The sequence below is a fragment of the Corvus kubaryi genome, unplaced genomic scaffold (assembly GCF_017639235.1).
Source record: "Corvus kubaryi isolate FWS band 111438036 unplaced genomic scaffold, C.kubaryi_AGA036_p1.0 37157, whole genome shotgun sequence".
NCBI lineage: Eukaryota > Metazoa > Chordata > Aves > Passeriformes > Corvidae > Corvus > Corvus kubaryi.
The window spans coordinates 723067-747582 of NW_024581041.1; the positions used below are offsets into that span (position 1 = coordinate 723067).

The 24516-nt window shown below is 51.6% G+C and overlaps 1 protein-coding gene across 14 annotated transcripts in view; it reads right to left on the reverse strand.

Annotated features, from left to right (window-relative positions):
- CHD6 (chromodomain helicase DNA binding protein 6) overlaps positions 1–24516 on the reverse strand; it is a 92086-nt gene that overhangs the window by 66924 nt on the left and 646 nt on the right. For 11 of the 14 annotated variants that reach the window (XM_042021686.1, XM_042021675.1, XM_042021674.1 and 8 more), the window contains exon 1: positions 24058–24336. The exons of the other annotated variants lie outside the window; for them this stretch is intronic. In XM_042021686.1, coding sequence (XP_041877620.1) covers positions 24058–24321 — 264 coding nt within the window. In that variant the 5' untranslated portion in view covers positions 24322–24336. Of the gene's footprint in view, positions 1–24057; positions 24337–24516 lie in introns of those variants that run through there. 14 annotated transcript variants of the gene reach the window in all.

The window sequence follows — 24516 nt, forward strand, 5'->3', positions numbered from 1 at the left end:
CTAATGCACACTCCAACTGCAGGATCCTGGCAAGCAGGACTCATGGCTGGTAGGATTTGCTTCTACAGGGTCCCGCTCTGCCCTGCTACCTGCAGCACCTTGCTATCACTGTCCTGGGTGTCCCACAGGTCCCTTCAGCAACCCACAGCAGCGTACACTTCTGCAAACACAGCCTTGCCAGGCAAGGATGTTACAGCTACACAGGCAACATTCCTGGCTCCTATAAGGCTCTAAAGCATGGAAATGAAGCAAGCGGTGCTCAGACAATACCTTGACAGCATCAAGCCTCCTCAAAGAGGCCAGCTCACATAGGCTGCAGTTCTCCTCGCATTGTTCTTCCATTGTTCCTTCCCTCCATTGATCTAAACCACTACGTTTCCTTGAAATTCACTGTCCAGCTGACACCCCAGCCTCAGTTCATAATCCTTCTACTCAGACATCTTCCAACAGCCCATGGCACCGTTCAACACCAAAGCTCCTACTGGGGCTGTCCATGTGTCACACAGCATGGCCCTGCTCCTCTGTGCTTCAGAGAGCCTCCTCTCCCAGCTCTGTCCTGAGCTCCTGTGAGGGACAGTGCTGGAAAAGGAAGCCCGACTTTCTGCACCTACCTTGCTTCTGTCTTTATATTATTTTAGATTGTATTTTTATTTCTATCCTGTGTAGGGGGCTAAAAAGAGCAGACAGGCAGCCCCACAGTGCAAAAGCAGGAAGAATGCTGCACGTGATGGACCCCAGCTCTCCTGCTGCTCTGCATACCGGGGGCTGTGCTTTCAGGAAGGCCAGCCTGAGGTCAGAGAGGACTGACGGTGGAAAAAACACAGCATTCACCCTTTCAATCCCCAGGAAAATCCAAGACAAAGCTCTGCTTGGAGTGATCAGCAACTACACAGCACATCCAGTGCTTGCAAGGGCTGGCATGACTGAGCAAACGGGGCAAATTCAGGAGGCTGGGGAAGGCTCAGAGTAATCTGTACCCTAAGGAAGAGCTCTTTGCCTGAGCAGTTTGCCCAGCATGAGGGATACTGGGACCCACTGCACCTCACTTCAGAGCACATTGCCCAGAGGAGGTCCCCAGCCCTACCAAGAACAGCTTCAAGCCTCTTTTCTCCAATTGTGCTGAGCTGTCCCCCAATGGAAAAGTAACCCTGGCTTTTTAACAAGCCTCTGGAAGCACATCCCTGGCCACACTGCCTGCCCAGAGCAAGGACCAGCCCAGGAGAACACTTTGCAGTCCCTCTGTTGAGTCTGACTACCCGGCAGAGGTACCACAGTGTTAGGCTGACCCAGCACACTTTGTTCTCAGGCCCACAATTGTCTCAAGAGCTGAACACATCCAAAATACCACTGTTACCATCTGATCTGAGAAGTCCTTGGGCCACACTAGGCTGGGTGAGAGGCACCTGTGGCAGCGCCCTCCGAGCAGGCCCCAGCGTGTCCCACACGGCCACTGCCATGGTATGTGAGGTCCACAGAGAAACCCCCAATGCCACTGTGACCATGAGCCTGTGAGAAGCATTCTAAGTCACAGTGCTGCAAGCAGGAAATCTAAGACAAACCGCCACAGGACACCAAGGAATTCCTAGAATGTGGTTTGCAAAAATAGTTACAATGCTAATATGCCTGTAACTTGTCACAGCGTGGAAACCACAGCTCTTCAGGGTCCCCCTTGGCCCACCAAACAGATCTCAGAGAACCTCAGACACATCACACAGCAGTCTCAAATCCACAACTCAAAGAAATCTCCTGGTTTAACGGGATATGCATATTTTTGGCCAGGTTTTGAGACTTTAAAGACAACAAAATCTCAAACAATACTCTCTAATATGAATTAAATTTACATTCAGCATAGCAGTCTGTAAGCATAAGTAGCATTCATTGTTTTGTTACTTCAATCTGGCTGGGAAGATGCTGCAACACACACCTCCTCGCCCGCAGGCTGAGAGCAATCAGAAGGAAATCCTGATGGATCAGCTCCAGCTGCACAAAGCTCCCAGACAAACACTAACGTGTCAGCCCAACAACCCTGCATTCAAAACTGTCAGTGTTTAAATTACCGTAGAAGAATAAATAATTCCTAATACTTATCACCTTCTGTGACAATGACAGCGAGCTCTGTGTGAAGGTTGCCCAGATCCAGCTCATTTTGGGAATGGCAGCACAAGTGAGCCTGCACAGGTGGGGACGTGGACTGCAGGAGAGGACCCACCACAGCCAGCCCTGCACTGGGGGCTGCTTACAGGGCTCCTCCCAGAATCCAGCCTGGGTCCCCCAACCCAGGACCCTGCCCAGGCCAGCTGTTAGCTCTGAGAATAGCTCAGATCAGCTGCAGAGGATCAAATAATTGCCCTGGGGATAGGAAATACCAACTATTTTCAGTTTTCTGGGAGCACTGTTGGGCCAGGAAAGGCAGGGTGCAGGCCACCCAGCCTGGGGGGAGGAGGGCCTGACAGCTTGTTACACGCTTTCATTGTTGCTTATCCCAAGAAAAGGAAAAGGTTTCCAAGTGAGTTTAAACCTCACACTTGCTTTTTTGAAACCGTTTTCCAGACTGCAGTTTCACACTAGGAAAATATAAAATACGCAGATTTTCCACCCGAGGCTCAATCCTGACATCTCCCACTCCTACTTGCAGAGCAGCAGGGAGCGGGTGCAGCCCCGGTGCGAGGGGCACACAGAACTGCTGGTCAAGCTCCACAGGGCAGCCTGGATTGGAGCTCATACCCCTCATCACAGGCACTCAGCAACCTGCTCTTGGCTCCTTTTCCATCAAATCTTTGCAGCTTACCTTTAAAAAGCCACATGAGATCCCTAAAACTGTTTCACAGGCTGAAAAACTACTTGTGTCCGTAAAGAAGTTCCTTATGGCAGCAGGAGATGCCTGCTCCAGACAGTACTGCCTCCATGCCAGGGCAGCAGCAGAAGCATCTGCTGCCCACCTCTCAAAGCAGCACCTGTCCCTCTCTCCAGCCTGATGTCTGGGGTGCCCACGGCCTTTGCTGTATTTCAACCACACCACTGCACATCTCAGAAGGGTATTTAAAGGACACTGATGGCAACATTCAAAATGAAAATACCCTAGTGAAGGTCTGAACAAGCACTCCTAACTGAACTGAAAATCCTGCCCACCAATGCTGTATGCTAGCAGCAATGCCAGAATCCAAATCTGAAGCTTGGATGCAAAACTGGGAAGGAGCAGCCAGTCTGTGCTAGCATCCACATCCTTCAACAGCCCTGCTGACAAAGGCACGGCTGCCCGGCACCCCTCTCGAGCAAACGAGAATGAAGGGGAAAAGGCAAGTGAGTCAATGTTGCCCAATCCTGTCTGACTTTTAAACAGCAGTTTTCTGACTTAAAAAAAGTCCAGAAATATGCATATAAAATTTTAAGGAAGCCGAGCTCAATCCTGTTCTGCATCACTGGCAAGCCTGGGGAACAGGTCCTCCATGTGCACAGGACAGGTGTGGGACTGGGGCTGTAACAGCACTGCTGGAGCACAGAACACCCGGCCCGGGAGAAGCCTCCCCTGGCAGCTCTTGGCTGGGCTTCAGATATGAAATTAAGATTAGGGCTGAAGAAAAGCCAAAATTCATAGCTTGAGAGGGTCCAGAAAGGGCCCACTAGAAGAAAGTAGGGGATGCCAAAGACCTGAGTTTGCAGACACCTTCCTGAAGAATGACCTTGACCCTAATAAGATTAGGGTTGGGATAATGCTGAGTGGGGCTGCAAAAGTACACGGCAGCTTCCAAGAATGCTGGGCTGGGAGAAAACACTGGTCTAGATAATTGGTAGAAAACTTCTCTATGGCTTCTCACGAAAATCAGGACTATGGCTAAGAAAAAGAAAACCCAGAGGTGCAGAGGAGGCAGAGCTCAGCCGAGCAAAGCAAGAACTGCACGAGGCCTCACCTGGGAAAAAGCCTTCATTAGGAAAAAGGCTGGGGAGCTTAGCTAAGGCTCTGCTGGAAAACCAGCATCAGGGTCCAGAGTCTAGCACTCATGTGGAGCTGGAAAGGGATGGCAAAAGCTAAAGGGGCTGGCCTGGGAAATGGTTTAGAAGGTTCCCTACAATTCAGCTGGAAAACAGCTCAGGTCAGGGTCTGGACAGAAAGGAAAGGTTACACTGCACCTGGGGAGAGGGACTGCCAAAAGACCCATGTGGGACACCTTGTGCCAGGAAATGGCTGCAGGCCCTTCCTTATATCCCTTCCTCACAGTGCACAGGCAAACACGGGGTCGGGCTCAGAAGCAGAATGCCTGGTGTTATTGCTGGAGCGAAGCTGGAAAGGAGCTGCCAAAGATAAGCGAGAGCAGCCTGGAGTCCCAGGATGAGTGAAGGCTTTGGAGTGAGCCATGGGTTAGGGGTCTTCACTGCAGTTCTTCACAAAAAATAAGAGGCTTGAGCGAAAGCCAGAGCTTACAGCTGAGCCGGGGCCTCACCAGGCAAGCAGGGGCTGGCAGGACAGCTGCACTGGGTCAGTTTTCATCCAGGCAATGGCTATGGGGCCTTTTCAATTGTTTGGTGGAAAAATAAGAGCCAGTGCCAGGAGTAGGGTTAGGGCTGCAAGAGGGACAAAGCCTAAGCTACACTTGGACTGTGGCAGGAAAAGGGCTGCCAAAGCCAAGTGGGGGCTGCCAAGATACATGGGCTGGAAGAACTCTGTCTGGATTTCCAGCTCTAAGACTCAACTGGAAAGCAAGAACTACAGTTAAGGCTAACAGAAAGTGAAAGCTTAGGGTTGCATTTGGAACAGGGTTAGAAATGGTATGCCAAAGATGTTTTTAGTTTGTCAAGAGCCCTTGTCTGGGAATCACCTCTTGTACAGCAGCTCTTGTCAAAAGGTTCAGCTATAAAATTAGGTTCAGAGTAACACTGATGGACAGAAGGAGCCTTGACATACAACTGAAATAGGGATGGCAATAGGCTGCCAAAGCAAAGTGGGGGCCTGCAAAGAGACTGGGGCTTAGAGAAGCCTTTGGTCTGGAAAATGGCTCAGCAGCCTTCTCTAGAGCTTCCCCAGAAAGGGAGAGCTAGGGTTGAGAGAAAGCCTGGAGCTGCAGGCAGAGCAGGGAAGGGGTTACCAGAAGGAAATGGTAGGAGACCCATGCTAGGAAAGTCTCAGGTTGGCTTCAGGGCCATGCCCACCTGTTCCCAAGAAAAGGAAGGCTAGAGACAGGACTGAAGGCTGAGAGCTGCCATTGGAGTAGAGCTGGAAGGTGGCTGCCAAACACTTAGGATGGGAGAAATTTCTATCCATGCAATGTCCGTGCAGTGCCTGGGGGACCGTGTCTCAGGTTCAGGAAGAGAATGAGGACGAGGTTTCAGAGAAAGACATTTCCCTATTGAAGGCAACACAAAGCCTGTGGTGGTGGGTCTTGGTTTGAAGTGTCCACCAAGGAAGGTGGGAACCTCCGTTGGAATGGAAAATGTGACCCCCTTCCCTCCGAATTATGATCACTTTGAAATTTAGGGGCTTTCAGGCAGAGCTACGGGAGAAGGAGCAGCAGCTCTTTGCTGGTGTGTGTGTGGGTGCCAAGGCACACAAACAGCAGCGCCGGCAGCACCAACGAGCAGCAGCAGAGCCCAGGGCCGGCCTCTCCCGGCCGCAGGCCCTTTCCCCTCGGTGCAGCTCCGCTCGCGGCCGCCAGGGGCGCTGGTGGCTCCCGGCCGGGCAGGGCGGCTGCGGGGATTCCCCCGCGCCTGCAGGGGGCGCTGTGGCGCCAGCTCGGCCGCCTCTGCACGCGGTGATGGCGGCCGGGCCGGCGGGAGGGATGGCAAAGGGGCTTCCTTGGCAAAGCCCCAGGGGCAGCCGGGCCCCTCGGGTGCCGCTCGGGAGCCGGAATGGAGCGCAGCAGGAACCTCGGAGCGGCGGCTGCTGCAGCGGAGCCGGGCGCACCCGGGTGGCAGACAAAGCGTAGCAGAAAATTCCACAGCCGTAGCAGGAGCCGCGGGGTGTCCCGGCGGGCACGGGGGGTCGGGTTAACGTGCACTGAAAGAGCCGGAGCAGCGGCAGAAAGCAGCGGGGCCCGGCAGCGGCAGCAGCCGGGAGCTGCTCCCTCCGGGAACGGGGACGGGGTCGGGGTCCTCCTCCCAGTGAGGTCGGGCGTTGGAAAGGTCCCAGTTCAACAGCTGCTGAGAGCAGAAGCTCACCCCCAGTAAGGAGAAAGCAGCGCAGGACAAAACTCCGCGGTGGCAGCAAATTCTCCTCACAGCAGCAGCCCGGCCATCGCACCTCTGGTCCCAAGGGCGAGAGAGCGAGAGGGAGGAGCCGAGCTCAGCCCCTCACCCAAAATCTTGCGGTATCTCTGCCCTTCCCAAGACAAAGCCCTTCAGCCAGCTGCATCCCTCCCCCATCTTGGCCACTCCTTTTGTTTCTCTTAAGTATCCCTGTTACCGTCTCTTAGGCAGCAAATGGGAGAAAATTCCCTAAGAGGAAAAAAAAAAAAAAAAAAGGAAAAATCCTAACCTCCAATAGGGTGTCAGGCTCCTGCCCTCCTTCACTCAGGTGCAAAGGGAATAGAGTAGAGCAACAAACAGAACTTTTAAAAATCAAATGTTTGTTTTCAGAGGCTGATGCTGTACTGAGGCTAGCTGAATTTTTACAAGGACGGGTAAAAGATCAAACTTTGCCTTTCTCTGTAACCTCCTTCTCAAAAACAACACCCATTCTTGTTGAAACCTTAAACAGAGCCAGCCTGAGGCACTGCACAGATTTGCAGTGCAAAACAGAGCTAGACAAGGATTACTCCAGCTGCACAGAGGAGCTTCATCACAAAGAGCACCACCACCACCTAAGATTGAATTACATTAAAACATATCTTGCGGAAAGGAGATGTGATTAGACTGGCCCACAAATCCAACAGTCTCCACAGCCAGCAAGCTGAAAACATGGCATGTGTTAACAAGCAAAGAGGACTGTGCCCACAGGTTATGTATTCCAAGAGCAGGAAAGGGGATGCATCTGCACCATCCAAGCTGTTCTCAGTTTATGTCCTACTTGCCTTTTAGGAGACTCTGCTGGTGGGCTCTCACATCTCAAACTCATCTGGTTTTTGTAGTGCATCGCCAAAAAAGGCTACATCCCCAATATAAATCCACTGATCACCAAAATACCTGACAAAAAGGTGCTCCTCCTTGTAATATAACACATACACACAGGCGAGGATCAGTCAAACAGGATCAGTCCTCAGGGTCCCAACAGGATAAACACTTTGGGGAGAGGAATGATGTAGGGGCATGGAGCTTCGATTCAGTGGTTTGACCCCTTGTGACAAGAAGAACCTTCAGGAAACATGTCCAGAGAAAGGCAACAGAGCCGGGGAAGGATCTGGAGTACAAGTCTGAGGAGGAGTGGCTAAGAAGCCGGGGGAGATCAGCCTGGAAAAATGGAGGCTCAGGGGGGACCTTCTCGCTCTCTACAACTCCCCGACATGAGTGTGGAGCCAGGTGGACTCTTCTACCAAGTAACAGGATATGAACAAATAGCCCCAAATTGCACCAGGAGAAGTTTAGGTTGGAGATTAAGGAAAATTTCTTCACCAAAAGGGTTGTTAAGCACTAGCACAGGCTGCCTACAACAGTGGTGGAGTCATCATCCCTGCAGGGATTTTAAAGACATGTGGCTTTAGCACCTGGGGACATGGTTGAGTGGTGGCTTTGGCAGTGTTATGTTCACAGCTGGACTCGATGATCTAAAGGGCCTTTTCCAAACTACTTTGATTCTATGGTTCACACAGCCCTCAAAACCAGTAAGGCACACAACCCCATCTTTTCCCTGGGGACACATCCAGACTTGTCTCAGCCTTTCCTCTCTCCAAAACCTGCATGTGCTCCCAAGATACCCACACAACCACTGCCAAGGACTGGGCCCACAGATGACTTCAGACACACAAAGTTCAATCTCTGAGCACAATCTCTGGCATTCTCCCATTGCAGACTTCTACCAATATCCCTTCAAGCATTCTTCATCTCAAGATGTTCCCACAGCCCCTCAGTCATGGACACATCAAGGCACTTCAGAAAGGAAGTTTTATTCATAGCTTTTATCCAAAGAGCAACTTTCATTTCCTGAAGGGAAATCTCATCTGCAGCACGGTGAGGAAGGTAGGAGTCAGCAGCTCTGAACGCAGTCCTAATTTTGTTTTGCCTTTACTTCCAAGGGTCCATATTATCTTCAAGCCCTGTCCTCCCCTCTCTTCTCCGACAGTTCAGGTGTCCCCAGGTCCCCCAACCCATGGCACAGGTGTACATGCCCACATGCCTTGGCTGCAGCTCAGAAGCTTCCCCAGGCCAGCTCAGCCCCAGAGCTGCTCCGGGGCAACATGAACACAGCCCTGTCTGTCCCTCCGGATAATGTCCATAGGCTTGTCACCAACAGGCAAAAGGACCACAAACCCAGACAAAGCAGAGGCCTCAGCATCTGCAGAAACTAATGGCATTTAGCCGAGAACATGCCTTATTCAGTACAGCAGCAAATGTTTTTACTTTATTAGACCACATTCCTGCAGCACAGTGCCATGTTCAGTTGCCTGCAAGAGGCAGGTGACAGCCTTCTTCAAAGGGGAAAAAGCACCGATTTTATCTGTGGAAATAAGCTGCAGCTAGGAAACAAGTGCAGTTAAAACAAAAATCAACACCCCAGGTCCTTAATGATCCCCTTCAGAAGGACAAAAAAAAGGGGCACGTGGCTTTCTCCAAGCACAACAGTACCTGGGATTCAAAAAGAAGCAATGCTCACAAGCCACCTCTGGAAGGACAAGGGGCACCCACAGGCCTTTGTGGGCATGTCCACCTATGTGCCACAACCACTGGTGATAATCCATTCGGAAAACCTGCACTCATTCTTTTCCCTTGCTAAATAGGAATTTTGCACTCAAGTCCGTCCAAAGCTGCTGCAGCAAAGAGCAGAACCAGGAAACAGCCTTGGACACTGCAAACTTGTAAGTTGACATGCACCACTACACAAAATCCCAGAGCAGTTAGAATTCAAAGGGATCTCTTGAGATCATCTTGTCCAAGTCCCCTGATAAAGCAGGTTCACCTTGAGCAGGTCTCACAGGCAGGTTTTGAGTATCTCCAGAGGAGACTCTACTCAATACACTTCAACTCTGATTTTCAGCCATACCTGTGGCAGACATTCAATGACACAACCAAGCCACTCAGCACCCTGCACACGCACACCCCACATCTCAATGAAGTGATAAAAATCCAGCAAAGGGATCACGTTTGCTTCTCAGGAGGTGTCTTGAATACTCAGGTCCCAGGCCAGAAGTGAGAGCCCCTGAACTCCTTAAGCACAGCAAGCTGGGTCCAGTGGGATGACAGTCTGCCTTGCACTACTGCTGAGGTGACAAGGTCCTCCACCAGATACTTTTCCTGGAAAGTAAAGGCACATTGCCAGCCAGGACCACACAATGACACTACAGACTCACAACTCTCCACAAACACAAATTGGGGTCCATGTCTCAGCTGTCCACCCTGAGCTAAAAGTGCATGTAGTAGAAGGTGTCCCTGCCCATGGCAGAGGGGTTGGAACTAGATAATCTAAGATTCATTCCAACCCATTCTATTCTATGATTGTTTAATTTAGACATCAGCAGCTTTCCCAGCTGCTTTTCCTATGCGGCAGAATGGAAGCACCCCTTGGTGCCTCATCAGTGACATTCAAGAGGAACTGGAGCCCCACACTTCAGGCTGGAGACCCCTCTGCTTATTACAAACCAGAGGAGTGCTTTAATACAGTACACCTAGCTCCACACATCCTCACTCATCCCCCAAACTCCCTGGCACTGACCCACTGGAGATGCAGACTTTCCAGAATGACCTCGTCTGCCAGCTCCCTGCAGCCAGAGGGTTCCCCTTCCCAGGTGCAGGAGCAGCACCTGGCACACACAGTAGGCTCAGGGAGGGGAGGTGCCAAGGACAAGGTCTCACTGCAAGCAGCTCCTTTGAGATAAATGCATCAAGAAGTGTCCAACCTCCATCTATCAGCGGACTTCTGGTGACACTTCCTTCAAGGTGAGGGGTGCAAGCCTTGCTCACCTCCTCAACATGATGTAGCCCTTCTCTCTCCTCCCTCCTGTAGTTTTGATGACAAGAAGGATCCCTTGAAAATACACATCTCAAACAGGCACAGCACTTTGTATGCAGCCCTGGAGGACATGAAATTACTGATTTTCAGACAAGCAGGTCTGCTCTGCTGATATGCCTCAAGAAGTGCTGCATCTCCCCAGCGCTTGGGCACAGTCTGAAGGAAAAGAGATTAGTCAGGGGTGCCAAGTCCAAACCTGCTGCCCAGGCCTGCAGGCCAGCAGCAAGCCAGGCTCATGGATGGCAGCTAGCCCAGGGGAAGTTGGGGGGCTCAGCACTGCCTTGCTACTCTGGTACCTGAGGATGTCAGGGCTAACCTGCCCTAACACCGGCAGAGGTCACAGTACACACTGATGAGAAGTCTTAGAAATAAGAGCTGCAGGCAGCTCCCACAGACACAGCACCAGGGCCCTGCTCAGGCCTGCCAGACGCAAGGCAGCAACAAAGGGCACCAGGCAATGGTGCAACTGAGAGCTTTCAGAAGCCTGTCTTCCAAGTAAAGGGTCCTGCTCTGTCTTTGCTCCACACACCAATGCCTGTGCCAGTGTCAGCAGCTGTCCTTGTGTGTGTGTACACACCATTCAGGGGTGGTGGGGACACCCCACTGCCTCACATAAACTGCAGAGTAGCTCTCTGGGGGAAGGGGTGCTACTACAGCCCTGGCTGCCCAAGAGCTGCTCTGCTGTCCACCACCTGCTGCCATTGTGGGAGCAGCCCTTGGCTCAAACACAGAGCAGTGTCTCGTGCCTGACAACAAACCCTGCAGCCTTGAGGAAAAGAAGTAGCCAGTAGCCATTCCCTACCATACAGTGTGCGCGTGCTCTCTTGCTTGTTGGGTGTCAACAAGACATGAGCTGTGTCATTTCTCTGTCAGAGTCAGGCATCACATCAGGTCTTTGTAGAGCTGAGACATCAGTACTGCTGCTCTGGCAGGAACTCCCAGAGTCCTGACTTGAGGTCAGAGGTACAGGAACAGCCTGTGTACCACATCCTACAGCTTGGAGAGCCTCACACCAGCTCACTGCCCAGAGCATGTCAGGCCAAATGGGATCAGAGTGCTGGGTGTACAGGACCAGCCTCAACAAGTAAATGAGAATCATTCCCAAAGGAGCCAGGAAGGGTGCCTGCATCTGCCTGAAGTCAGCTGAGGGAAATAAGGACTGGCCATTGCTTACCAAGAGCTTTGCTGTGCTCCCCTGCTACTCCTGCCCAATCACTAAGAGAGCTATGGAGTAGTAGACTACAGATCAGAACTGATAGGATCTGGCAGGCCTTCCCAGGCAACCTTGAGCAGAAGGCCCCAGTCCCTGGCAGCACCTCCCCGTCAGAGGAACCTCCTCAATAGCTTTGCAGCTGGCAAGGCAGACAGCAAGCCCAAGGACAACCAAGCAGGGCCCATGTATCAGCCACCCTCTGCACCTGATGCATCCACATTGAAGGTGAGCAGCAGTAAAAGACTGACAGGTCTGGCTGGGACAGACCAAGAGCAGAACCTGCACTGTTCTTCTGCTTGGCTTGACCAACAGTGTTCTCTGTGACCAAACAGCAAAGAGACACATCTGCAGTCCTCTGGTGCTGTTTGAGCCTTGCTACCTTATCAATCCCTGTTCCTAAGCAGGACTGCACAGGCACGTCTCAGCCGGCAGAGCTGCCGGAGCTTGAAACTTGAGTGTCTGCTGCAATCCAGAGGGACTCAGGGAACTACATTCCTGAGGGCTGCATGGAGAAGAGGCTCTGCAGAAACATCTCGCTGCCAGCGGATTTAGAAAGGTGTTCCCATCACTCAGGGAGCTCCAGGCAGGGGAGACACGCACTGACAACACAACTGCCCGCAAAACACTGTAGAGGCAGGGCTAGGGGAGGGGTGAAAGAGAACCACGGCGCAAGAGTGACACTTCTCTCCCTGGCTCCACCCCGACAGCTCTCTGCAAGTTGAATTAGGGAGGGCTGTGTGGTCCAGCAAAGCCTCCTCCAGTGGGCAAAACAGCAATCCACCTGGCTGCTCCTCCACAGCCACACTCCATCACCCTAGAGCATCTCTGTAGGATACTCTTTGAAGGAGGTACCCAGTCCCCGTCAGCAGCTACCTGTCTGCAAGCTGTCACGCAAGCAGCCTGGCAGGCAGAGCACGGCTCTCTCCCCACAGCCTGCTGCAGCAGGATTTGTTTATGTGTCTGCAGCTGCTCTGTGCCTTCGCCATGGGAATCCAGGCTGAAGCTCCATCCGTGCCGAGCAAGAAGCGGCCTTGCCGCGCGGCCCGGCAGGCACAGTGCTGCGGGGGGCACGAGCCCCTGGAAACGGGCCTGCTGGAGCGGCGAGCCGCATTCCCAGCCCTCCGCAGTGCCTCCCCCACATCCTGCCTCCAGCTCTCCGCTGGGGGTAGAGAATGCCAATCTCGGGTTGTAATTTTTCCAAGTTAAAAATAACCCAGTAGTTTAGCAAGAGAGGAGCAGCAGCAGTGATGCAGGGGGCTGGGGAGTCTGCAAGCTCACTGCGAGGCAGCACAGCATATATTCTCCTTCCCAAACAGAGGCTGTGGAGAAGCAGCTTCCCAGCTCTGCTCACACAACTACAGAAAACAAGACTCCCTCAGCATCCCATCAGGACAGTCTTCACTGAGCAGCCAAGTGGTCTTCATTTCTCAGCTGCCATTAACACTCCCTCACTGCTCCCTGACACCAGTGGGAAGAGGGCACAGGCCCCACACTCCTGAGCAGGACAGCAGGATGAAGGAAGCAAGAGGAAAAAGGAGAATACACAGAGGTCCAAATAACCCAAAGTAAGGGAGAAAACAGGCATCAGGCAGGTGCACATGTCCAGGACAGGCAGAGCATCACACCAACAGCAAGCCCCAAGGAACACTGCCATGCTGCAAGCAATTTTCTGTTCTCACAATATCTTTAAAGAAAGAAGGCGGGGGGGGAATGAACTGTGTTCTCTGTGGGGCCAGGGGAGCCAAGAGATCTGCTGATAAGGATACCAAATGTACATGGCAAACCTGAAGCACCTTCCCACAGCCAACTCCACCACCCCACAAGAGAACAGGCAACAAGACTTTGACAGGCAGGCAATAAATCACCACAACCTCCTTGCCATTTGCTCCCTTGGAAAAGCGATATGGTGATGCTGCACAGCATTCCCCTCCAAAAAGCCAACACTCTGCTCCCAAGCTCTCAGCCGTACAGCGACAGCCACATCAGAGACCCTGGGGAGACACTTGGGCTTGTGCCATTGCCTGTGCACAGAGGATGCTCTGTTGGCACCCAACAAGCAAGAGAGTACACGCAGGCTGGATACAGCCCCCGGTAATGCAGCTTCAGTCAGCTGCACTTCATGACTCTCATGACAAGCTCACGTGGCAGAACCAGCAATAGCTCCTTTTTGGAGGGTTTTCAAATGCAGCTCCTAACCCAAGACCATAACCATAATGACCTTCAGCAGCTGAACAGAGCCAGAGGGCTGAGAGCCAAGGGCTCACGCAGAATCCAGTGAGCACAGCAGTGAGCAGGGACCAACAGCACAAGGGAAGAGAAAGCAGAGAATGGCTAAAACCCCTTCAGTTTGTTCAGTGGAGGCACATCATGAACACAAAGCTGTGCCTGGCCACTCAACATGCACACAAAGAGATGCACTCCAGCTTGCTGCTAAAGAGAGGGAAACCAGACCTGAGCTCATCATAGAATGTATTTCCCTCATCACCTTCATAAACAGCCCAAAATGAGGGGACACACTACTCCCAAGTGGCACCAGGAGATGCAAGGTGGTTGTCTGCAGTGGGGATGCACCCAGTGTCAGCTGTACCCCCTTTCCCATCATGGGGATGCATCCAGCAGCAGCTGTGTGCCCTTTCCTACATCATCACCTGCTACCCTGATATGCAGGAGCTACCAGGAGCCAGATGGGTTTCTCAAACCTACTATGTCTATTGCCTTCTGATCTGCTGGCCAAGAGTCTGACTCCAAACAGTTACTCATAAGCCCCAGGCAGTGGATTTTAATCCTCAACATCAGCAAGGCAAAAACCAGAGGAAAAACAAATCAAATCTCTACAATTCAGTACCTACGCAGTCAAGAGAGAAAGGAGACAAGCCAAGCTTGCCCAGGCTCATAGCTGGCACCCAGCAGTCTGGGCTCCCACAGGGACGGGCATTTGACCACCCTCAGTGCCAAGAGGCATGATTCCATGGGTAAGGGCGCATTAGTGTGCAAGAACATGTGCAGCACTCCTGCACATGCCGGGGTCCCCAGTGGCTCCCTACAGAGGGGTGTCCCACAAGCACAGTTCACATGCCCTGTCAAGAGTATCACCAGCTCAAGCTCCTGCAACATCAGCAAAGCCCATCGCAAATCTCTGATGTGGCACTTTCCAGACCTCTGCTACCCATTAAACACAAACACACTCCAGTGTGGCATCCAATCCAGGCCACCACACAGCCCAAATTAACTGCCCTGTCTGCCAAATTTTAACAAGCCATTTCTCCATCACCAGTGGCAGATTTTCCTTCCATTTTATTCACCAGCCCCAGCATGCTGACCAGCAAGCCAACAAGGAAGGACATGAACGGAGTGTCCAGGGAACAGTTACAGTGGCCATAAAGCCTTCCCACCTCTCCCATCACACTCCCAGCACCTAAATTCCTACTTTAAAATAAGAAAAATGCAATATCTGTATCTACTTGCTACAGGAGAGTCCCAAGCTGCTGAAGCCATTAAAGCCTATGGCCAAGTGTCACTCCCACAGCGTCTTGCAGAGCTCCCCCACCCCTCTGGCACCCTGCTGCAGGCCAGAGGCAGCCAGCTCACAGCCCCTCTCCTGGCCTGTGGGAGCCAGAAGCTCACTGCTCATGGCAGCACAATGCAGCTGGCAACCAACAAGATGCCTGGTGGGCAACTCCTCTTAGCCTGGGATAGTCCACCCAATCTGCTCCTCCACAAGGCAGGGAGCCTTGCATGCCAAGGCAGGTGTGCTTCAGCTGCCAAGGAGGCTGTGGAAAGCCTCAGGTCAGAGTGAGAACACAACCCTAGCTACGTTTTAGATGGAAATGGGCAAGGAAGCTCTGAGGACACAGTCTCAGTGCTGGAAGCAGGCTCTCTTCCCTGAAGTGCCTGGCTGTTACCCCTGGGCAGAGAAAGAATTGTGGGCTTAGCTCCTGCTGGCTTCCTGGACCAGCAGTCATGAGGAGCCAGACTTCCCAGTAGTGTAAGAAAAAACCCTCTGATGAATTACTGGGCTCAAGGGAGCACAGGGGTTACTGTCAGCTGCTTCAGAGGTTTCTTGCATCAGGGCAAAACATCCAGCTGCTCTCCAGCTACCAGGAGGGATATAGTGGTTTCAGCAAAAACCAGCACCCTGTGCACTCTGCACATTTTCTTGCTGCCTTTTATGTCTCACACACAAGAGCTCAGAGCTTCGCTTAGCTGTCCAAGTCCATCCTCAAGGTCACTGTCCCTAGAAAGAAGCCACCAGGCACACAATTTAACCTTTATTAGTAAGAAAGGTCGACAAAAGCCAGCTCAACCAGTAGGCCTTGACAGCTGGCCAATTCAAAGAACTTTTTACAAGGTTACTGTTTGAGAGCTATACCCCAAACTACACCAAACTCATACTATCCCAAGGCAGATGGCCAAAACATGAGATGGCACTCCTGAAAGCACAGATCTTCTCCTCTTGCTGTTGTTAATATCCTGCACAGCAAACTCAAGCTGCCAGAAAACAGCTTTGCCATACTGCAAACAGCTCCTCAGAGGCAATTATAACCCTTTGTGCCTCCAGTTTCTAATGGTAAAATAGAGACAAAAAAAATCAACACTGACATCAGGGCTACTGAGAAGGTAAACAAATGCAATGCACCTCAAGACTTGGCTGTAGACACATATGAAGGACACATCTGACACCCTGAGCAGATTTCCTGCTGGGAAGGCACGGCAACACTGGCCACAACTCCATATACTGATGGAGACCCCACTGTGGAGTCCAGTCATGCTGAAAATCATTCCTTCAGGAATTTTGGTCAGTCTGCTCCAGCTGAAGCTCCCTGCCACACGCCTCCACAGTCGATCACTCTTACCCCTGCCAGTCATTCACCTGATGTCCCCACATTCCTGTTTGCTCCTGTTATCTGTTGACTAAGGTATTCCCCATTGTTCTCCTGCTATAACCACAGTAAAGAAAAAGGGTGAAAGAAAAAGTTGGTGCCCTCCTGCCAGCCTCCTGCTTCATCTAATGAGTAGCCCATGGGAATGTGCCCGAGGAAACACATCCAAGGAGCTGAATGAAACATGGCCAAGTCACCAGCAGCTGGGCCACAGGAACAGAGTTAGCATTTTAAACATTTCCAGGGCCTCACAACAGGATGGACACCACTGCTTTGCCAAATGCCTCGTCCATGCACGGGTGGCAGAGTGGCAAGAGGCGTACGGTGCCTGAAGGGAGCTCAGGGCCAGCCTTGCTTTGCCTACCATGGCCACATCTCAGACCATAGCTTGTGAGCATGGGCATTGAAGGCTGATCCTGAGGTACATCTTAGTGCGTGATAAGTGAGCAGTTCTTCTTTGGGCCAGGAAGCACTGCATCCTGGTCGTAGGGATCTCAAAAAACAGGTAATAAAGGAAGCTCAGCTTGGTCTGTACTCTCACACACAATGAAGGCTGGGGGGGCATAGAAGGGTCTGTGCTCTCACACACAGTAAAGGCTGGGGGGGGCACAGAAGCAATCTCCACAAGCAGAAGGACATTTTGCTACACTGCTCACTCTCCAACCACAGGACAGCTCCAACACCACCTTACAGAGGCCACTTGATTGATGCTGCCCTGTTGGAGAAGGGCTCCTGCACCCATACAGGCTTTACTTGCCCTGCCAGCGCTGCAAAACCAGGCCACCCACTCCAGGGCAGGGCAGAAAGGCTGGCTGGCAGGCCCCTGCCTGCAGCAGGGCCAGGTACTGGGGGAGCCAAGCTGTTCCTCAACACCCAGGAAGGTAACATTCCAAATAACCACAGTCTGAGAGTTTACTGTGGGGAGGTCCCACAGCTCATGGCAACTGCTCTGCCTGTACATCCTAACAAAATCTAGCAAACCTCGCTCCAGAATAGCAACAGACAAAATCTGCTGTTCTCCAGGCCTGAGAAGTTACTTTGAGAGAACAGTCTCCAGAGTTCCGATGCCACCTGTAATGAGACATTCTTCTCAATCATGTTTCCTTGCATTTGTCTTTTACACTATCCCAAGAAAGACTAAAGTATGGGAGGCTGAGAACAGTGCCAAAGAGAAATTCATCAACTCCTCATGTGCAGACGCTTGAGGTTCAATGATGCCAGCTCCTCAGCTATAGGCAGTGCTTTAATACACTTGGGTAGCCCTTTGAAATGGTGAGCACACAAAGGCCTGCCCAGACACACTGCAAGTAAAATGCTGCTGAAAGCGCATAAGGAGAGGTAGCCCCTTCTTGCCTCAGCTCATAAACCCCTTTAGTCAGAGACCAGCTCAGGGAACAGTTACAAGAGCATCAGCCTTGCCAAACTGGAGAGCCACAGCTGCACAGGCAGGGAAGGCACAGGCAGGAGAGGTTCCCGCCAGAGGATGCCAAGCCACTGTCACTAATGCTGGCTGCAGAGCCCCATCTTTGCAGAGTCCCTTTTTCCAAACAGAACTGGAACCCCAGAGCACACCAAACCTCTTCCAACAGCACACAGGCAGAGCTGCAGATCTCTCCTGGACTCAGGCTGCATTCATTCAGGGCACAGATACAGAAGATGCCCTGGACACTCCTGGCCAACCAGCACCATCACCATGGGGTCAGCCAGCCAGTGGGCAAGCACATGGTATCAGTTGCATCAAGCTACCAAGAAACTCTTGTCCCTGTTTGCCTGGCAGGTCTGTAGACATCAGTCTCCTGTGACATGTAGCAACATGGAAGCCAGGTAAGCAAGCTCTGGACAGAGCAGGAGAGCATGGTTCCCACAGACCCATGTCCTAGCCCACTCTTACTGCACGTACCTGTCAGAAGTCCAAACCAACATGATTTCCACATGTCCTCTTCCCTCTGTACTTGGATAAGCCACTCATATTCTGAACCCTTCCTTCAGCAGGCATCTCTGAAGGAACAATCATGCAACAAGGACCAGAAATCCACTTCTGCTCTGTGTCTGTCTCCCTCATCCAACTAAGGGTGACAGGAAGAGCAGGAAATAGAGCTGGATCCAGGAAAAGGTTTAAGAACACTGTCCTCAGCCCTAATGCCATGCGCCACTCAGCAGAGCAGCCAATGGAGAGCCTGTCCAGAAACCAGAGAGCAGTATCTGCTGATAACCACATTTCCACACACAGTATCCCCTGTCAGATGTGGGCACAGCTGTACCTATTCAAACACAGAGGTCCTGCAAGCTGCAGAGTCACACCTCAATACATGGCCCTTGCAGAAGGCACTCTCCTTGAAATTACAACTACGAAAGCTTCAAAGAGCCTGTGCCTACAGGGACACACTCCTTCCTTTGCCTTTGGGATTTAGGACCCTGGTCCTCACACTCAAAGCACAATGTGGGACTGGCCTAACTCCAAACCAGTGACTTTATTCTCTGACAGAAACTCTCAGCCTCCAGAGCAAGGAGGTGGAGCAGTCACTGTGACTGGCCCACAAATCTGCAACCACAAACCTCAGCACCTTCACAGAAAGCACAAGCCTTGCTTCAGCCAGCCTCCCCGCAACATCACTGCGCAGCGAACAGCACAGTCTCTGCTGTCTGCGGTGGAGGAGAGAAACCTGCTTTTATGTATGCACCAAAGTGCATGCCGGGAAAGGCTCAGATACTCTGGTGAGGGGCACCCTGCAGGGACTGAGAAAGATCACTGAGAAACAGGGCTTTGCTTGCCCTAAAGCAACAAGCAGAGAGGCATACAAATAGGAGCAAAGGGCTGTGCATTCGTACACCCCACTGCGCTCCTTCCGAAGCTAAGCAAGCACAGGGTACAGCAAGGATGCACCAGGCACTTAAAGAAGTCATCAAAAATGGCTCTTTTCAGATCCTCAATTAACAGACATTGAACATTTAAACTTCATTTTATCTAAAGTATATTCTAAGTTCAACCAAAGCAGATGAAAGATTGAGAGTTAAAAGTACTCTGTGCACAAGACCTAGAGAACTCAAGGCAGTGGCTCACACAAAAATAGCAGCTTTCACAGCACATCTATAGCAAAGCACTAATGTTTATTCTTGTACCTAGGACTAACTTTAATTCTGCCTCGATGCACATATATAACAAGGGATTAATGTTTCTTAAAGAACCAATACTTAACCTACCTATATGTCAAAGAAGTGGAAGTCCCCCGTAAGTTTGTAGCACCCTTGTTCCTGCATGTAGCTAATTGCTAATGTTGGAATTCACCTTCCAAGGCAGCCATACAGTGTAAGGAAGTTGAAGTGCAAAATGAAACTATGTCCACAAAACATATCTATTTTCAGTGCAATAGAGAGGGAGCACAACTCCCAGCAGCGGTTGCTAACGGGGAGGGCCTGGTAGCTAAAGTCCCTCAATTAGCTAAAGTCCTGCTTCTGCCTTCAAAGAAATGCAAATGAGATACCTCCTGGGGGAAGAGGTGGGGAACTTACATCCCAGGGGGTATTAACACTAAGGGCACTCAGTTCTTTCTCCACACCAGTCTGCTGCCAGCCACAGGGACACAGGGGCACAGCCCCCCCCAGCCTTGCCCACCAGGCCTTCGCACAGGCTTTTTGCTGGGGTCACCCACACATGCCCATGCCCTTCCCACCTATTTTCCTGCGCCAGAGCTCCCAGGCTGTACATCAGATAGTGAATGAAACAACCTTGCCCATCTACTGCCTACCTGTCCCTCCCTTGCAGTAACAGGCACATTAGCAGGACATGCAGCGAGCTCATGGGCCTAGAGTAACACCAGCCTGACCCCTGATATTGTCTCCTACTCTGATGTGAAGCAGGGCTTCACAGTTCCCAAACTTTTATAGAAAGATTTAGGAAATACTCTTGAAACGTGACACTGACAAGCATAACTTTTTCCTGCTTTCAGCACAGTCACCCCAAAAGGAAGGAATGAATTACCTGCACTTCAATACAGACTTCCCATCACAACTGTGCCAAATAGCAGAGAGAACCAGACAAGTGTCAGAAAGTTTCACCAGAAGAGAGCTAAACTTAATCTCACCAGGAAAAACACAAACCAAAAAATTCCCAACCACCACGGTAAACAAACCACCCCAAAATAACCAGCATAAAGTTTGGGAAAAGGCAAGCCTGCAGAAGGCATGCTGTACCTCAGAGGACAGACATTCATAATAACATGAAGCAGCATCCCTCAAGGGGAAACCAGGGCTGGAAAATATGATGGGCACCCCACGGCCAAGCCAGTACCTCACCATCACAGTAACACCCGCACTCTTTGAACCATACCCAACGCGCCTCTGCAAGCACATTTCCAGTGCCCACACAGAAAACTAAGAGGGACTGGGACTTGGTTCCCACGCTTCTATTTTCTTTTCTGGACTGAAAAAGAGTGTTTTGCTCCTGTTAGAGCAAGATTTATACTCACTACAGGCTGCGAATGCCTTGGAGACAACAGGCTGCGGTACGGAAGCAGCATGCACCCCTTCACCTCAAGGCATATTTCCTCCACAGAGAGAAGGTCCTCACACAAAGGATGGGTCAAAAGCTCCCCTGACCCCCACCTGGTGCTAACACAACCCAGCATCTCTCTAAGGACTGAGCCCACGGGCAGCACAGAGCAGGAGCTCTACACTCAGGCACAAACTGTCCCAGCTTTTAGCTGACTTCCAAAAGAGCCAACTGCACTCAGGCATTCCCTAGAGCACAGTCATAACCTTTCCCCAGACAGCTGCCAGAGACCGGCCTCAAATATTAAAGCCCAGCTACAGTGTCCCAGGTATACCCTAATTCTTAGGCTGACTGGACACGTCCAACATAACAATGCTAAAAATTATTAGCTACATATTGGCGGATTGCTAGGCTGCATCCCAGATTTTCCCATATAAGGGAAAGTTGAATGCATTGTCCTATCACACAGAAAACATATTGCACCAGCCTGAGATACTAGGAACAAACTCAGATTTGTCTCATGTCACAAGCTGACACCCAGAGAACCATGTTTGTCCCCTTTTGCTGCCAGGTTGGTCAGCTTTCCCCAGCTCTATTATTCCACCAGGGACTGGTGCTGGATGATCACTGGAGCCTGGGACAGGCATTGCCCAGTGTGGCACTCACAGCACTGGTGCTGTGCAGGGCCCAGCACTTCCTTAGAGGATTTTGGTCCCGCTACCACTATGCATGGCAACACAGGCACTGACACCTCTGCCACAGTCAAGGGTAATTCTGTTTTCATAGGTTTTTAGGGTGCTAAGAACACAAACCCTGCATGCTGTCACTAACACTCTGCCCGCAGCAAACACTGCTGCTTCACTGCATACAGACCCTTCACCCTGACCATCTTCTCTCCCCTTGACAGCGCTTGTTGGCCTCCAACAACCACTCTGCCTCTGTTTTCACAGACCAGGGCAGGACCACCAACACCAGAGGCTGACTCCATTGTCCCAAGCAGGAAATTGGGGATGAGTGAGGAGAAATGCATTCACTGCTACTTGCAGGAGCAATGAAACAAGCCCTCTCAAGTACTCCAAGGCCCAGTGAGACATCCAACCACTGAGCTTGACAATGTCTCTTTAAGACAATCTTAGAGCAGCCTCCCTGTGCATGCCTGCTTTCCAGACCCAACACAGAAGTCTGCATTCCTGCACCAAAGGCTCACTCTCAGCACAAGGCCCATCAGCTCTTCCCCCTTACTGAGAGCAAGCTTCTCCTGCGCACTGATGAGGACGATATCGGCTCTTATCTGCGCAAAGCCCAGACAGGCCTGGACACCACAGCAAAACACAAAGGCCTGCTCTGGCAGCCTCTCAAAAAACAAGTCTCACAAAGTTGCCCAGCTCACAAAAACAAGTTCACGTGCTTGTACAAAGCTCTCTTGAAATAACACAAACCACTACGGTGAAACTCTTTATGTTATCCACCTGTAGAAGTTTATGTGTTTGGAGAAACTCTTGATAAAATATTAAAAATCACTCAAGGAAGATTAAATCTTAAAAATTATTGAGACTACACTTTTGGGGGGTACAGGGAAGCAGAGATTTACTTCCTGCTGAAGAAATACAGTAAAAAGCAGTCAGGAAAACAAGACACTCCTCTGAGAGCCTCCTCCACCAAGCCATTAGAAATCAACAGACCCCAAGAAGACCCACAGCACTGACCCCTGGGTCTAACACTGGAACACCTAGGGCCAGCTGCTCGAAGACAAGCAGCATGGTCCCCTAAGGCCACCATGCAGGACAATGGAGAAAAGGTAAACCCAAGCCATTAAAAAGGCATATACTAGCAAACTAGACAGCAGCACTCAGAACACAGTAACGAGGCCCCTGACAGCATCTTCCATGAGAGCTGTGAATTATTCACAGCAGCAGCATGGATAAACACTGCAAGAGCTGCCTTAGTGTCAGATTCACACAGGGTACCCATACTGGCGTGCAGCAAGGGGCTACAACTGCCTCCTCAGGGACAAGGCAGCCCATATTTCTGCTGGGAAGAATGAGACAACAGGCAGGAATAAACAGCCTTGGCTGTAGGGTGGGCTTCAAACTTCATCGAAGGGCAAATGAACCACGATCAGTCAAAGTCCTCTCCTTGACTTCAGCTTTTGTTTGAAGAATAAAAACATGTACTTTCAGTTCTGCTGCACAAGGCACACATGTACATTTTCACAGGATCCAGCTCTCCTAGTTAATGTGTTTTTCAGCTTGAAGCACCTGAGGGGCAACATTCAATGAGCTTCACCCCACTGCTGTCACGCTGCCTATCTGTGCAGTGAAGGCAGTGCAGCAGTATGTCCAGCACTCCTGAAGGACCTGCAAGAACAGGCAGCTGTACTAATTCAGAGACATGGGCTGAATTAGAGTTCCCAAAGACAGACAACGTTACACTTTGTAGTGGAAGACGAATCAATTTTCAGGAAAGGAACCCGGGGGCAGCCCTAAACCAAAACCAACCCAGCTCAAGGCCAAAAGCCTTGCAAGAGAAACAACTTATTTACTCCAGGAAGAATTTACTCCCAGAGCAAAATATGATGTTATTGCATCATACTTCAACAGTTTGACCAAAACTACAATTTCTCTGCAAAGGAGCACAGCAGAGCTCCTGCATGAACAAGGTAAACAAAGGGCGAGGAGAGGCAAGACAGCACCTCTTCCCATACCATCACCTGAACAGGGCCCAAAAGCAACAGCAACACTTCACGGCAGAGAAAACACTCCCTGAGAGCTCGGTGTTTCCTCTCCTCCGGCAACACCCTAATCCAATTGACTCTACAGCAGTTAAAAAGATACTCTGCAAATGAAGGGGTCAGGGACAAACATCTAGCAACACAACAGCATCTCTCTGCCCCCCAGGAGCCCCTGCCAGGGAGGCCAGTTCAAGCTGGAGGCTTCTGCCCAGTCCCATCGGACACTGCACGGGCACAGTCAACCATCTCCATCTGTCTCTCCTCATTCTCCAACCCCAACAGCATTTGCTGCATTTCCTGAGCAGGACGTAAACAAGAAAAAAGACTGGGCTTTTGGTTAAAAGCATCCCAACTCCCTGAAGAAACAAAACAAGCATTTTTCACAGCAAAATTACCAAAAAAACTCTACCACATCAAAGGCCAGCAGCAGACCAGGCAGAACCAACTCTGTGTATGCTGAGGCAGCCTGCCTGGGCCCCGCGGTCCCCGACTTCGCTGCGAGTTCAGTGTAGTTGTCAGCAGGAAAATTGATAACCAGAGGGGGACCCGCTCTCAGGCGGGTGCACCCTTGCAGCAGCAACCCGAGCTGACGATTTCGCTTCCTCCTCCCGTATTTTTTGCGTGCGTGTCTCTCACAACCTTCATCCTACAAACCTCATTGATCAAGGCTAATATCCACCTCCATCGCCAGTGAACGCCACTGGCGAGCACACGGGAGCCCCACGGCGCTGCCACAGACACGCAGCGGGCGCGACGACTGCGGCGAGACGCGGCTCCGCCGTGCCTGCGATGCCTCTGTTGTGACATGGCTGCGGTGTCACAACGGATCCGCGTCTGCTCCGCGCGCAGCGGGACGGAACCGCGGTGAGAGGGACGAGCCCGCGGCCCGGCGCGGCGGGAGCGGCCCTTCCACCGCATCCCCCTCCGCGCCGCGGCTCGGCGGGGCCGGGCAGCCCGCGCCCCGGGGGCCTCCAGCAAGCCAAGGAACCCGCTTCCCCCCGACCGCCAAGTTTAAAGACTTAAATATTGATATTCTTGAGCATCGCAGCCGAGATGCCAGGGGGTAACTGCGCCCCGCGGGCGGGCTCCGGCACCCCGCACCCGGGGGGGGGG